Source organism: Ambystoma mexicanum, chromosome 1p (genome assembly GCF_040938575.1).
Source record: "Ambystoma mexicanum isolate Mex_15411 chromosome 1p, UKY_AmexF1_1, whole genome shotgun sequence".
Taxonomy (NCBI): Eukaryota; Metazoa; Chordata; class Amphibia; order Caudata; family Ambystomatidae; genus Ambystoma; species Ambystoma mexicanum.
In genome coordinates, this window is record NC_090921.1 from 430,856,287 (window position 1) to 430,872,800 (window position 16,514).

The following is a 16,514-nucleotide window of genomic DNA, read 5'->3' on the forward strand; positions in this document are numbered from 1 at the left end:
CAGTCCACCCCGGAGCCAAGCGCGCATATCCGCGGAACCCATCCGTCAGACACATCCCGCGCACCCCCAGCGCCCGTCCTTGCCGTGTGCCAGGCTGCAGGCGCTGCCCGCTCATTAATGCTCCGCTGCCGTCAGCTGACTGCCGGCTGCCAATCCAGGGGCGATGAGAGCACGCACAGGCACTCTGTTGCTGTCCGCGAGAGAAAGTGCGGGCAGAAGGGATGCCGCGGCCGGGCTGGAGCAGGAGGCGCCCGCTGTGAGGGCAGAGCAGGGCTGCGGGGCTGAGTGCAGGGCGGCTGCATCCGGAGGCGCCGGCTGCTGGGAGTATTCGGGTCGTGGACCATGGACGAGCCCAGCATCCTGCGGCGGCGGGGGCTTCAGGTGAGAACCAGGGACCCGGCGGCGATGGGGGGGGGGGGGGGGGGTGGAGGGCTGCACATCTATAGATCACGGCTGCAAGCATTGACATTTTCAGCACACATTGTGGTGTGCGTTATTTCACTTGTGTCACTACATGGCACAGCAAACAATGTGTGTTTTGTTATTTCCCTGTTGCAGTAAGTGATATGTGTTATGATGTGTGCTACATGTTATGTCTGATGTAACATCTTGCCACATGTCATTGCTATAGTGGTACACATTAAGCCAGCTCGCAACAAGTTTGAATACCGTTACGGTCGACTCAGCCTTTCATCATTGCGAGGTTCATACAATGAGCACTGTTAACGAATAGGGGAAAAGGATGGATGGACAATGTTTGATATAGAGCGTTTTGGGCAAAGGAGATACATAAGTAACACATTATTTGTTATCGTTTTTGATGTTCCGTTATGTTGTGTATATACGTTATGTCATTGCATCCGTTACGTGTTATATTAAATAGTGTCATTTTGTATGCGGTATAGTTATACTTTAAACTGTGCTATATGGCAAATGTTTTTAAAAAGGCGATATTTAATTCTTTTGTTTATTTATTTGTTTATTTATAAAAGCACGCCTAACCCAAAGGTATCTGGGCGCATAACATGCCATGAAGTAGTTTATATGTAATGCGGAATTCGCTTATTCAAAGTTAATGCCTCCATATATGTATGTGATGGTATATGATGGCATGTGTTCTGTTCTGTGTGTTGCTGCTATGCCATGAGATGTATTGTTCTATGGTATGCAGTTGGAGGTTTTGATCTGAGTTGCGTGCACCCACCGCTACCGCATCTAGGCGCTGTGTGCCTTCCGGTTCAACTCTGCTCCATCTTTCAGGTGTTACGACTCCGATGCAATTCTGGTCCTGTTCACCTGTCTTTGAAACACGCAGCGCCACGACATCGCCCACTCTGTAAAAGCGCTAGGTGAATAAGCAGCCCATAGATGGCAATGCCTTTTCTATGGGCATTCAGAGCGATGTGTGATGTGTCTGAGGGGAAGGTCGTGCAGCGTTTTGAGATGCGCGCAGTGGCTACGTGTGCGCCGTGCAGTTTAAAGACCCGCCCTCTAAATCCTAGCGTCCACAACATGAGCACAGTGTGTGATTATGGGATAGTCGTTGTGTCGCCCTTGCCTCCGTTCTCCTCTCTGCCAACACTGAGAGCTCTTGATAAAAGGCTCCCGGCGTGCAGGATATTTGCATTGCATAGCTGTGTTGTGTTTGTTTTCCAGTTCTGTGGTCATCTCTCCGAGAGCCGTCGCTGTCTCTGCCGCACTGACAGTTCCCTTTCTGTCGTGGCTGGCACCTGCCTTGCGTGCGGGCCACTTTCTGGCCTCACCATCAAATCAGCTCGCAGGGGGGCGCTGCCACTAGGGTTCCATTTTATGGATCTTACCAGAGGAGCAGTCCATGTGCAAATATGCATGTCTAGTTAGGTTTGGCTTCAAAGTATGCCTCTGGCGACGTTGGATTGGTACCTGGGCTTTCGGGGCACACAGGGATAACTAAATACAACAGAAGAAAGCTCATTGCTCCCGACCCGTCCCTCCTCCTGCCAAACACGAGGGCATTATTCAATGTCGCGCCTAGAAACACTTGCGTACAGGCGACTTATAAATGCCATATCATATACCATATCACACAGCTCTGTGGTGCATTACTCAACTGCCTTTTTGTTAAAATAGTGTATTTCGTGTCTGCTGAAAGGTTAGCTTTTCATCATAAATGACTCGCTGGTTAATAGCATGAATGGAAAAAATCAGCGCAGCTGTGAAGAGTGACATAGAATGTTGCAAGTGCTGTTGTGTGGGGGTGGGGGGACATTGCTACCATCGGTCTACTGAGAAATTTCAGTCTTCTTGCACAGTCATGTATGTAGCACATCTGCATTGCAATAATATGAATGCAAACATAGAGCATGTGTTACAATCACATATAACATATGCAACGAAATACGTGCACTGATATACCTTATGTAAAGCAGCCCTGGTTCGATTAAATATGGGTTCGTTAAAAATGCATATATGTATTACAATCGCCGCACTATAGTTAAATTGAGTATCAAGCTCCATAGGCAACCCGAAAATTGAATTGCTAATAACTTTTCACTTGCATGATGGATTTGGATGATATTTTGCAAACAAGAAGTTTGTCATGCCCTGTCATCCGAGTGGACATTTTGGGGACGCTTTGTTAAAAAATGAAAAAGTTATTAAGAAAGGCAAAAATCACTGTTTACTCCCTTTCATTTCCCCATAGAGAAAAAGCCCAAATGTCTGTGTAACGCACAGCAAAAACCACTGTGCGGAATTAGGCCAGGTATGAAACAACTTGGGTACAAAGTGTTGACTGGATTTCTGGGAGGGGTCTGGGGTTATTACATCCAGTATATATTAAAATATATGACAGAGAAGGGGGTACACCGTCTCCCAAATGTTAGCTACATTTTACCATGGTGCTTTGCAGAAGAGGCCTTTCAGAAATAAAAAGGTGCCTTTTTTTGTGGCTTGATGCGAGAGATAACCACGGGTATAACATGTATAACCGGGGTTCACCGAAAACCGAAAGTGAAAAGAAGTCATTTGGAGGAGGAAAAAGGATGAAATGGCAACAGGCTAGAAGTGGGGAGAGGGAAAGAGAGCACCATGGGAAATTTGGCAGATGGAGGGGGGCTGAAGAGGAAGTACAGAGCTCGAACGTTTTTGCATAACCATGGTTATCGAGCAGGATAAGCCCGGTTATTATACAAAACATGATCGGGAAGGAAAGTGCGACACATGAAACTACCAGTGTAGTGGTGTAATTGTAATGGGTTATTTATAACGTGCTTAATACCCAGAGGTTTCTAAGCGCCGACCCAGGGATTGAACCTGTGTTGCTCTGCACCACTTGCTTCCAAGATGAGCGTGTTGCTCCTGAGCTATCCTCCCGAGAGAGTGGAATGGGAGAGGGTTAGGGAAGGAAAAATGATTTGAGGGGAGTGAGGGGAGCATGGCAAGAGGATGGGGGCACTTGATGAGTGCCTGGGAGGGCAGGAAAGAGTTTCAGTTTTTGAGTGCTTTTTATGGATAACTGAAGTTATGTGTGGTCGTTTACGGATAACCCAGTTTATATGTAGTACATTGCTAATATAACCATAGCTATGGGAAAAAAGTTTTTTTTAAAAAGAGAGACTTAAAAAATTAGATTTATACAAGAAACATTGGAATTTTACAGCTACAGTGAGGTGGGGGTTAATGGGTTTGGCCGAAGGATATGGCTACTGGATTACTTTAAGGAACCGAATGGTTCAATATTCGGCTGTGGCCACTGCCCATGGCGCCCATGGCTAGTGTGCCCAAAAGAAACCTAATGTTATGGCCATGGTCAAAGGCTAGGGCTAGTGGTCCAGTAGTGTTTTCAAATATGCAGTGGGCAAAGGCTAAGGCCACCAAGTGGTCCCAAAAGAAACATATTGGGGGACATTTACAGAGGACACTGGCCATGGTCAAAGGCAATAGCTAATGTCCTGTAAAAAAAGCTATGGTATAACAAAACCCTTGCAATTCACTGAAGAAACCTTAGTTAAGGTGCACTTAAGAGGCACAGATTTAACGTAACGAAACCCTTGAAATTCTGTGGATGTGTGAAGGCATGATCAGCTTAACTCGGCACGTTCCCGCTTTTGCAAAGCCCATGAGCACATACATGTTATAAGAGAAGGGACTCACAATGACATGCAAAATGGCATTATGAGGGACATAGCCTTATAGGAGACATCAATTGGAGCATGCCGAGTTAACCTGGTCATGACTTCCCACATATGCTAAATTTCAAGGGTTTTGTTGCATTAAATCTGCACAACTTAACTGCACCTTAACCAAGGTTTTTTCAGTGAATATATAAGTGTATATTCTGAAGTACAAATTGTGCGCAAATCCGGATCCATGTGCAGTTAGGCTCTATAATATAGTTCTCTGAATGCGTGTTTTTTTTGGGCTGCAATACAGGTTAACATAGGCCTTTCCCTAAACCTATATCATAGCTAAACAGTACATAATTGTTAACCAAATTATTGCAGTCACCCATTCAATTTAACTCCAACGTTTTTATTCAAATGAGATTTAACAGTAAAATAAACACATATAGATTACATCAATCACAATAAAATTGACCCGGACTGTCACAATTTCCAGTGTGCTGTTAAGGATTTCAATCAGGCGACGCACACCTGAGTCTCAGCCTAGTATGCAGCACATAATTGAAATGCTTATGTTAGATTAGATTCAATATTGAGATGATACACCACTCATATCACAACCCCTTTTCAAATACCCTGGGTCACGATGGACCAGGAACCAGGCTGGTTGGTAAAGGCAATATTTATTTATTTATTTAAAATTCAAAGAAATCATACACTTTTTAATATGGGGCAGCAATCACCAATGTGATGATAATACAATTGAAATGTAGGCAATGCACTTAAATTAACCACTTAGCAAAACAGATGGAAAACACCAGAGAATACAGACACTTTTGAATTTTGGGAAAGAGAGCACTCAAGTTAGGATTTCCCCCCTGCAATATTCCTCAACCTACAAATAAGCAATTCTAAACAGACATAAGAAAGCAGCAGGTAATCAGCAATCAGGAATAAGAAACCAAATTCAAATCCAACCTTCCCTCCCAAAACAAGAGAGAAAAACGGATCTTAAACCCTTGCAATGTTAAAATGACACTCGGAAATGGCTGAAGAAAACTATGAATGTGTGCAAAAATCCCTAAATCAGTACAAATCTTTACTGGAGCAACATTGGAAAGATACTAGCAATCATAAGCAACAGGTTGAGCAAAAGCATATAATTTGAAATTGAATGGAAGCTTTAAAACAATTGTTAGTAAAAATAACATGTGTAAAACTTTGCAAAAATGCTCATTCCCGCCTGAAATTAACCAAACAGTTTTTAATAAAAATGGGTAAACGATTGTAATCGGGATGTGTTTTTTGGGTTGGGGGTATCTATGGGTCCTAGGTACAAAATGGAATTGAAATGAAGTCTCTAGCTATTAAAATGAGGGAGATATGCAAGGTAGTATGAGGTGCGTTTTTAGAAAAGAAAATCAATTTTGACAAGAATAGTTTTACTCTATACTAGAGCATTCAGGCTAGAATACCACATAGAGACACAGTAAGCTCCAGGGTTGATTCATGATTTCAACCCTAGTTCCCCAGAGCCCGCCCTGGCGGAACCAGTCCGATCACTCCAAATAGGATTGATAGTTTAGGATTTACAAGATAAAAATGACTAAAGAAATGGCTTTAGCAAGATAAATCAATGACAGGGTTGCAATAAGTATTCTGACAATGTTACAAGTTATTAAGGTAAGGATAGGATGGTTTAGAGATTGGGATAGGACAAGGCAAGTTAAGCTATGCTATGGTTCTATGGTTCCTATTGATACTCATAGTCCACTTTTAATTTGGATTTTGGACAGTCAGCGCTCTGGATCACCACACGGATCTGGTCTAACACAGGACAGCGGGGCAATTCTCAGCGGGACAGATCAGCTGGGCAATTCTGGTCACCGGACTGCACTGGAATGGCACTTCTAGTTTCTGGATACTACAGATCATCAGGGTAGGATAGCTGCAGCATGCAGTGAGTGGCAGCAAGCCAGACTGGATCAGGATGCCAAAAAACCCCCACAGTTTTCTCCTTTGCTGATAGGAGATTTAGTGGTTTTCAGAATTTAAGGCCTTGCTTGGAATGGGGTCAGCACTGCTTAAGTTTTGCAGGGGACCCTAGGGTAGGAGCAGCAATGCTTGGCCTTGTAGTTGGATTCTGGATCAGAAAGATGACGGGTACAGGAAAGCAGTGCAGGAATCAGGAAGAGAGTCAGGAATCAGTCCCTTGAGTCTAGTCAGGGACCCTTATTTATAATGCCAGATGACATAATTACAGTAGATGACAGGAGCAGGATTCACTACGCCCGCCTCTAATACCAGGATTGGGCAAGGGTAGAAGTCTCTGCCTAGCTCTTTGCTGATTGGATTTCAGGAAAAGGATGTCATGTTTATGAGGTGATTTTTTTTTTTACTGTATCTACAAACTCCCACATTTACTTTACTGAAAATCCGATTTTGCCAAAAACAGATATTTATGTAGTTGCCACCTCTTAGTAAACAAGATACACAGGTTACACATTTTGTGCAGCACAGATTAGTCCAAACCTCAAGTCTGTGGGACTTGGTTTCGCCTTTCTGATACATTTCGGAAATTTTACACATTAAAGATTTGGCCTAAAATTCCACAATTTTATACACAGATGTGAATTGTCCCCAGGGATATATGTACAAAATTTGACATTTGCAACATGGATGCTTTTCTGGTAATACAACATATATCACCATTTCTGTCCAGAGTGTGTCACGACATTCTACCAAGTTTTCAAACACAGCCCACAATTCCACTTTTACGCTGTGAAAATTCCACATTTTTACCAATTTTGACAGCTGAGATATAAGTCTTTTTAAAGTTCTTTATAAAAATAGTTTTAAGACAAATGGGTGTCATTGGCCCTCATTCTGAGATTGGTGGTAGTCATGTCGCTATTTGCGCCATGACTGCCACCAATAACGGGTCCGGCACCGGTGTAGTTTAATGGGGACTTACTGGTGTGGTCCGACCTTTGCGGGACCGGTCAGTCCCCATTGAAAATGCCATTCCCCATTCCCATTGAGCCCCCAGAGGGCTCAATGGGAATGGGGAGGGCACAAACAACAGGCTCGGAAATGGCAAGCCCGTTATTTGCACCCTGGTCCCCTAACGGGACCCGTAAGGTACGTTTGGTCCAACCAAACGTACCTTATGGGTCCCGTTAGGGGACCTCAGAATTGGGTGGTAGGGGATTACCAGCACCGGTCTCCTTACCGGTGCCCGGTATCCCCTACCGCCCGACTCGGAATGAGGCCCATTGTCTGTCATTTTTTCTTCCCAGCTAACACCAACTGGCAGTTTCTTCCAAGCAGGATGGGGGGCCTCTCTTTTAATTGAGGTTTTATTGCCCTTCACACTTGGCAGGTGAGTGTCCCAAGACTGCTATTGTCCCAGCCTGGAGCACAGACGAATGTCTGATGAGCTTGTGAACCCCCATTGTCCTAGTCCATTCAAAGTTTTTCAGCTGGTACTTCGCACCTACATGTCCTGGAAGTTTATGGTGTGGCTGCCTTCCTGTGGGAAGTTACAGGGGTAACAACTGGCAGAACAGGTTTTTAGAGCTTTCCTACTCAGCTCAGCTGATTTAAAAGTCTTTGGGGGTCATTACGAGGTTGGAGGTAATGGAAAAACGATTCTGGTAAAGGATTACCGGCATCGCATACAACTCCGGGCTATTCCAACCTAAGAACCCGGTATTAGAGGCACCGCTAATAACGGTGCATCTAATAGCAGCAAGGGCGCAGGCACGCGGGCCTTCAGGCTGGCAATACCGGGATGCCGCTAACAGGAAGACATCACAAGTCAGGCGGACATGCAAATGCCGGCATCATGAAGGCGCTAATAGGGGATATCGGCATGCCGGCAATACCGGCATTGCGAAGCACCCGTAAACTGCTATGTGCAGTGTTCCCAATTGCCACAGGTGCACACAATCAGCACAGGTGGAGGCAATGGAGGCTGGGCCAGCAGAAAAGGAGCACACCCACAGACAACACTGCTTCCCACACCAAAATGATTCCACTAGTAGTAGAAATGCTGGGGATGGAGGACATGCTTGCATTGCTACACCAGCAACAACAACAGCAGGCACCACAGAGGAGACACAGGAGAAGAAGGAGGGTGAGACAGGCCCAGCATGCCCCACCAGTGCAGCCAGTGGTACCACACAGGCAGCCACCAATTTCTCTCATCAGAGCCAGTCCATTCAACCTAACCCCTGAGCAGATCCACACCCTGTACCGTCTGGACTGGGACACCATCACCACCATTGTGGACATGATACACAACAACATTGTCAGCCTCATTGAAATATGCACCACCATCCCCCCTCTATTGAAGGTAGTGTCGGTGCTCCACTTCCTTGCCACAGGCACCTACCAGCACACAGTGGGGTAAATGCATGGCATATCACAACCCTTATTTTCTCGCATGCTGAACCAAGTACTGAATGCCCTCCTGAAGCACACAAGGGACTACATATCTCTACCACGGACTCCCCAGGAGATTTTTGTCACAAAAGTTGGTTTCCTTGCATTGACAGGCATGCCAAATTGTATAGGTGCCCTCGACTGCACCCACGTGGAGTTAGTGGTCCCGCATGCCATGGAGGTGGTGTACCGCAACCGCAAGCAATACCACTCCATCAATGTGCAGATGGTATGTGACGCCAGCAAGATCATCACACATTGTTGTGCCCGATATCCTGGATCAACACATGACTCAATGGTCCTGCGGAACTCCACGCTACATGGAGCAACATGCAGGACGACGTGCCTGGCTGCTTGGTAAATTGCATGACAGGCACATGGCAGTGAAATGGGGGGATAGATGCACACACCACCATGGTGTCATTGCGGATGTGACAGCACAATGTGCACATCACAAAACACTGTACCCCAAAGCATCCCAAACTGAACATGACAACCAAATCCTATAGCAATGAAGTAAGCTGGGCAACTATCACAACATGCCAAACTTAAAAACACCCCACATCCCACAACACGCCCACCACCCATCATTGTACTGCACCCTCTGTAACACAATCCAGCAACATGCTGTGAATATTCACTATGTAAATGTCTGCAGCAAATCATTACACAGGACAAGCATCCAAGGGAGTGTACTGAACAAAATCACCAAGGGAATCCACTGCTTGTCACAGGGCCGCCACCACCACAGAAGTGCAGCATGTCACCATCATAATAATCAGCGCTGAATGCCTAATATTTCAGAGCCTACTGCCAACGCTTCCAGTTAGAAAATCTTACAGAACACAACACATCACAAATTTGACACAAACACAGCTGTATGCGTCCACAATGCATGAGCAACATAAAGGCAGTACACACCGTGTTTCATCTTGGAGATGCAACCCACACCATAAGTCCATGGCACAGAACACATTGAGTGCATTAAAATTGTGTGCATACAACCAGGGATATGTGCATGTGACCTACGATAATCTGCAGGCATGTGTGACTAGTACAGCTGTCCATCATGAATCGACTAACATATACCTTTTATTGCCTCTCATGCAGGTGATAGTGGCTATCCCTTGAAGCCGTGGCTGCTCACCCTGTCCGAAACCCACACAACAGCCACGAGGAGGACTACAATCATTCCCATACCCGTACCCGTGTGGTCATCGAGCAGACCTTTGGCCTGTTGAAGGCACGGTTTCGCTGCCTTAGCTGGTCGGTGGAGCACTCCTCTACAGGCATGAGAAGGTGGCCAAGATCATCATGGCATGTGTCATGCTGCACAAGATGTGTATCCGACGGAACGTGCCCCTACCCCCTGACATTGAACTGCAACCACCTGGTGATGAAAGGGATGAAGAAGATGTGGGTGGACATCATCGCGGTGCCGATGCACAGGAGGGACGTGCTGTGAGTCAGTCAGTGATTGCACAATATTTCTAACACACATGGGTGCAGAGGCTGACATGAAAGTTTGACAGAGGGCACTGGGTGTGGGAGTACATGTACATGTACACTATGCACTGTATATCAATAAATGACACATATACAATAAGGAATGTCCACTCAAGATCTTTTTATTTCACACAACGGGTGTATTTAACTGTCAAAGAAAGATTAACGTGCTCAAACCCTCCACCTCACACACCCTCTCCCCCTCCCTCCACAAGTCCCCCACATACCCTCCCCCACCCCCTCCCCTCACAACTCCCCCACACACCCTCTCCCCCCTCTACCCCCCCAACTCCCCCACACACCCTCACCCCCCCTTCATCAGGCTGCCCCGTCTACATCCTGCCACTTCCTGCACCTGGTGGCGGCATGTCCGAGCGGCTCAGGGTGCACACTGACCTGCATAGGGGGCTGGTTTGGGTGGAGCCTGACGAAGAAGGGCTGGCCGCTTGCTCCATTCTGGGGGCGGGACGCTCAGCCTCCATGGAATCTGCAATGCGGGTGAGGACCTGCCTCAGGGCAGACACCTCCTCGCATAATCTATTGGTGCTTTCCACAATGACCTGCCTCAGGGACGCAGTGTTTTTGTGCCCCTCCTGCCTTGCTTGGACACTGTCTGCGATGAACTGTCTCACCTCCTGGAGCTGCGCTGCGTGTCCTGCCTGCTGCTCCCCCGCCTGTACACCAGTGGAGGTGGAGGGTGCAAGTGTGACATGGGCAAATCCATTTGGGTCCTCTGTGGGACTCATGCTCCCTTGTATGGACTCCCCCCCAGACTGCTCCAGGGTGGTGTCATGGTAGGAGTCGACAGGTGTGACCTAGGGGGATAGGGCGCGACTTGGTGTTGCAGGTAGGTCCGAGGAGTCGTCTTCGACAGGCACACACACCTGGCCCTGCACGTCATCATCTGTCAGGGGTGCCGTAGCTGCCGCCTCCCCAACAGAGCTGTTCTCTGCAGATTGTGTCCCATCAACTGTCTCCTGTGCAGGTGTCACAAGTGTTGTGGGGACTGTGGTGATGGGCCTTAGCGGCACCAGTGTCGTGGCATCTTGATCTGTTTTGGTCTTCAGTGCCTGTCGTGGCTTGTGTGGGCCTTTTGAAGTGGAAGGCCTGTTGCCTTCATCCCTGGCCCTCTTCCGGGGTGTAGTCGCCTGTGGGGGTGAGTCCCGGGCCTCGCTGTCAGGATCTGAGCCTGTGGGGGACCAAGAGAGGGACGGCATGAGTGATGGTTTGACAAGCATCATGCATACATTTGTATTATTGCTCTTCTACACATTAGAGGGGATTAGGCAGTGGAGTTTTGATGATTACTTTGCTTGCTATATGGGTGGAGCATGCAGGTATCTGTCGGGGTCACTCATGTTGGGGCGGGCGTATGCTATGTGACATGCATTTCTGTTGTGGCCTGCGTGCAGTGTGACGTATGACATTTTCATATTTGTGTGGTGTGTGTCAGGTATTGCATTGCCATGCTGCATGCAGGTGCATGTGTCTGTGCTGCAGACGACATCTGGGCAGGGAATGTGTATGTACTGGGCCATGCATTGCCTCTTTAGACGGACAAATTGGTGGACTATCATCATACTTGCATTACAGTGTTTTCTTAGGACACTCACCTCCTTCCGCCGATGAGGTGGCACCACGCTCCATCTCGCCCACACCTTCAATGTCCTCTATGCCAATCGTGCTGGCACAGATCTCCTCCCACCAGCTTAGCTTTATTGGTGAGCTTGGTCCTCCACCAGTAGCCATGGCCTGGCTCCTGTTTGCGGACAGGATGTTCCTGACTCGCAGGCGCAGGTCATCCCATCTCTTCCGAACATATGTTGTTATGTGGGGGGTGTTGCCTATCGCGCTGACTCTTTGGACAACAAGTTCCCAGATTTCTTTTTTCTTTATCACTGCCTCCCTCTTGAGGCCGTTTGCGAAAACAACCTAGGCATTGTCAGCCGAGGTCTCAGCCAGCATTGTTAGTTCATCGTCATTAAAGCGCTCTTTGCGTTGGTGGGAGTCGGCTTTTTTAACTGCCTTGGGCATGATTTTGTTGTAGGAGGGTGATGTCTGTAGTCAACAATATGCTCCAGATCCTGTGTGTGGAGGATGGCAATGGATTGTGTTTTTCAAGATAGCCGCGTGCTCTTTCATTTCCGCTTATTTACGGTCACTGCTAATAGCGGTGCCCGCTAATGCCGTTTACATTGATGCCGGCAGTGCTGTCTGCACTTTCCATGATGTCGCTGATGGCCATTTTTTGGACTTTAATGGCATGCCGGTTACGACGTTACCGGGCATGGCGCAAAGCTTGTGCACGCAAACTCTTAATAGCCCTCTATTAGCGGGCTCTTTACTACACAAACACGGTATTTGCTCCATGCCGGTAAGGACTGTTACTTACCTCCAACCTCGTAATGACCCCCTTTCTTTCCTGATTTCTGAGTCTTGATTTAACAAACCTGTGGAATAAAAATAGCCTATGTGTACATGATCACCAGCCACATAATCCTTTCACATTGCTAAGTAAGCAGGCTTTCATTAACAATTTACTTTTAAATAGGCCATTTCTTTCTTCAGTCAGCAAAGCCCATTTTACCACATGTATTTAAAAACTGCTAACATGTCTTTAATACGGTTTTGGGCAGCTTACTCAGATTTCCACAATGTCCTTGCAGCTAAAGTCATTTTTCTTTGAATACATGAGTTTTATCTGAACACTGGTATATGAAACTGACCAGGCTCAGATAGTGAAAGTCCTTTTGAAGACAGCTGGTGTTTGATGCATTGTGGAGAAATATGCACGCTTTCCCGTGCCAGTAAAAGCAGAGTTCTTGGTTACTTTTTCAAAGTTACATTTGACAGAGGCTGTCATTCAGGAATTAGGCCCAGTTTTGCTGAGACACAATGGATGATCCTGGGCATAGCAGGACCTTTTCAATCACGGTAGTTTCATAGTAAATGGATGGATTTAGCTTCAAAGCAGCTTTTACAGAGAGTGAAAAAGGTGTCAATTTAAAGGGAATTTTGGGGGTTTTCAGCAAGGCAATGCTGCCTATTTCACTTAATTCCATGGTAAACATTGCAGAGCACACTGGCACACTCCTGCGGTGTGTACTCTGTTCCACCCCGCCTGAAATGTGTGTGGCAGGGTGGTGCAGCCATTATTTTGGTGGTTGTAAAAAGGCAATCTTGAGATCCTGGCCCGCACAGGAATTAGCGCAGCCATTTTGCTGTTTCTTGCACCAATGCAGCAAAGTGATGTGGTAAAGCACATCTGAGTGGGTCAATATATCCCACAGCGTCTATCCAGGCCACAGTTTACAATTTGAATAACTTAGCTGACATGTGTTTTGACCTTCTCGCTCTTTCTCAAGGCTAATATATGACATACAATATTCAACAATTTCCAAGATTCACATGGATCACAGTTCCATTTTCACCTATTATAGAACTCCATTTCTGGTTAAAAACAAATTGTAATTACCACAAAAAAGTTGACAATTTGAAGAAGTACGAGATAGAACATAAGAAGCAGAAAAAGGACAAAACCAATGGTAGAACAAAGAAAAATAACAACAGAGACATATCATTAGTTGTATTACACTTCACACATAGTCATCATGGCAAATCTTTGATTATACCCTCAATCACCTCTTGTGATAATTCTTTATTAGTATATTTTCTTAAAACTTCCAGATGCAATAAAACACACATACTCTATTATGTGTGACTGATACATTTCAAATTTGTGCCAGTTATTAATCATTAATAAATTGTCAGTCACCAGTGAATCCTTTTTTTGTGCTGTATTCATTATCCCTCTAATGTTAACATGTGCACAGAACATGCTCATCACCATAGGAGCCATTCAGAAAGCCACTCCCCATAGCGCTTCATTGATATCATTAGTGAATGATAATGGCTTATAATTATGTTGGCTGTTGTCTATTATCATCTGGAAATAGGATGAATAATTAGTTATATCTACCCTCTAATCACCATCCTCCAATTTTCCAAAATTCAAAATTACCTCATTACTCACCAATCCTATTTTCCCTTCAGTTATATTGGGTTTGCTGGTTAGTAAGTGCTGAAATCCATTAGAATTCTTTCAAACTAAAATTCTAATTACGATTACTATTTGTAATATTGGTTGCCTCTATGACTGTAAAAATCATGAATGGATTTTAATGGTATACAGTCTTTGCATCGAAAAAACATCCATAGACTCCTTTTCCATCAAACATTATTGATTGAAATACCTTTCCATCGAACTGAACATTCATAGAATTTCTTTTTCATTGCATTTTGGTGGAAAAGCATTTCAATGAATAAACAATAAACAAAACGTGGGTTTGGGGGAAACCCCTCAATTAAAAAATAAACACCACACAAGTTAGAGGGAGCTGTCCAGTGCTGAAATACATTGTAACTATATTGAAGCGATTTCAGCACTGGACAGCTCCCTCTGACTTGTGTTGTATTAATGACTGTGGACTTTTCTTTTATTGGGGTTTGGGGGGAACCCCCCATTAAAAAATAAAATAAAAGTGTCAAGTGCACTCACTGACACTACACAAGTTAGAGGAAGCTGTCCAGTACTGGATTAGATTGGTACTTTTTTTACTCGACTTCAGTACTGGAACCCTGTAACATATGGCCCTATGTGGCCGAATGGGAATGGGTAGCATCTTTTTTCCGACGCCCGCAAATGGGCAATTACCGGGTCCGGCAGGGCCGTAATGACCCAGTAATTGCCCATTAGTGGGCGCCGGAAAAAAAATGACACCTGCGGCAGCCATGCCTGTATTACAGGCACGGCTACCGCCGATGTCATAATGAGGCACAGTATCTTGCTGTATGCTCTTTGTACTCATCCATATCATCTCAATCTTAGTATTGTCCCTTACATAGCTTCTTATTCATATAAGATAACCACCTTATTCAATATTGTTTGTACACGCTAATACCAATCTATATTAGCAAAATCTAACTGTTCTCAAAATCCTTACAACTTATTTACCAGAAAGTACATGTAGGCCCTATGTGTATTTTTACAAAATAGCAAAAGACAAGGACACATTCCACATGTCCTCTAAGTACCATACTTTGTGAATAGAGATCCATCAGCATATTATATAGCCACCTTATTCAATATTGCACATTGAAGTATTCACATTAGTTAGGTCTCAACATTTGGCCAATGTGGTGCCACTTTAGTTCCTGATACAAAATGCATTCTATATTGGACAGATATAATTGTTGTCAAATTCCTTACATCATTGGTTTACCAGAAATTACAATTATACTCATTCCAAGAGAAAAAAAGCAAAACACAAGGACAAATTACAATTTTCCTGAAGGTGCCATACTTATATACAGAGCTACAGGAACACGCTCATTTTGTGTTCCTTGTTGAGGCAAGTGATTGTGTTGTGTATTTTACATATTAATCTAGATTCTAGCTGCTTCATCAGCAGTCTTCGGTCCCCACCTCTTTTCCCAGATCTGGCCTTCCGTAAACTAATAAATCTCATCTTGCCTTTATCGTTCATCTGATGGCTTTACTCTCAGTGACTGGCCAATGGTAATTGTGGATGGCAAGGGAGGGGCATATTCTGTTCCCATTTCCACCCTTTTGTCTGTACGTATTAAACATCATTAAACAAAAAGTTATGATCAAGAATATAACTTAAGAACCCTTTGATAATGATAATTTCTACATGTGTTAAGTTTGAGGCCAAAAATTCACTGAATGTATAGTAAATTGATTGAATTTCCAATTGATGGTCTATTGACATATATATATATATATATATATATATATATATATATATATATATATATTTCTTAAATTCACCAATGCGGACCATTGATGTTCAGAAGCCGCACTCACAGTTAGTAGTAGTAAATGAATAAAGCCGTTGCAACCTCTGCGAAAAGCACCAATGTCCAAAGTATCTTGGCTTGTTTAAAATCACCTTTTTATTATTGAAAATGCATTAAAAATGATTGCTTTCATTTTGCACCCCGCAGAATATCACGGGAGGCACAGCAAATGGGTGACGCCTTTCACTACTTCTTGTAGCTTGGTCACATGCTTTTGCAAATGCTGGTTAGCACCACCTTCATATCCACTGACTCACGTGAACCAGGGGCCATAGGGATGGTAGACTTCAACAAAATGAGTAAGATGGGACTGACAGATCAGCGCCTCCCAGAAATTGATGGGCAGGTGTCTCTGTAAAGATCCCCAAATGTTAGGGCTAACTTCTCTGAGACTCCTATGAGGGGAGAGTCAGGGAACTGGATCCACCAAACTACCGCCTTCCAAGAGATCAGTTGTATTTGGTGGGGAACTCCAGGAAATGAAGCCTCAAAAGAGTATCCTAAAGACCTCTTCCCAGCTAGGGCAGTGGGGGGTGGGTACTCCACCAATCCCGGGAGCAGGGGAGAGTCAGAAGACTC

The 16,514-nt window shown here is 45.0% G+C and overlaps 1 protein-coding gene across 1 annotated transcript in view; it reads left to right on the top strand.

Moving 5' to 3' along the window:
* Positions 1-205: 205 nt before the first annotated feature.
* The window catches only part of MAST3 (microtubule associated serine/threonine kinase 3), a 1,229,968-nt gene continuing 1,213,659 nt past the window's right edge, over positions 206-16,514 (top strand). The window contains exon 1 of the mRNA XM_069649250.1: positions 206-381. Coding sequence (XP_069505351.1) covers positions 343-381 — 39 coding nt within the window. The 5' untranslated portion in view covers positions 206-342. The remainder of the gene's footprint in view (positions 382-16,514) is intronic.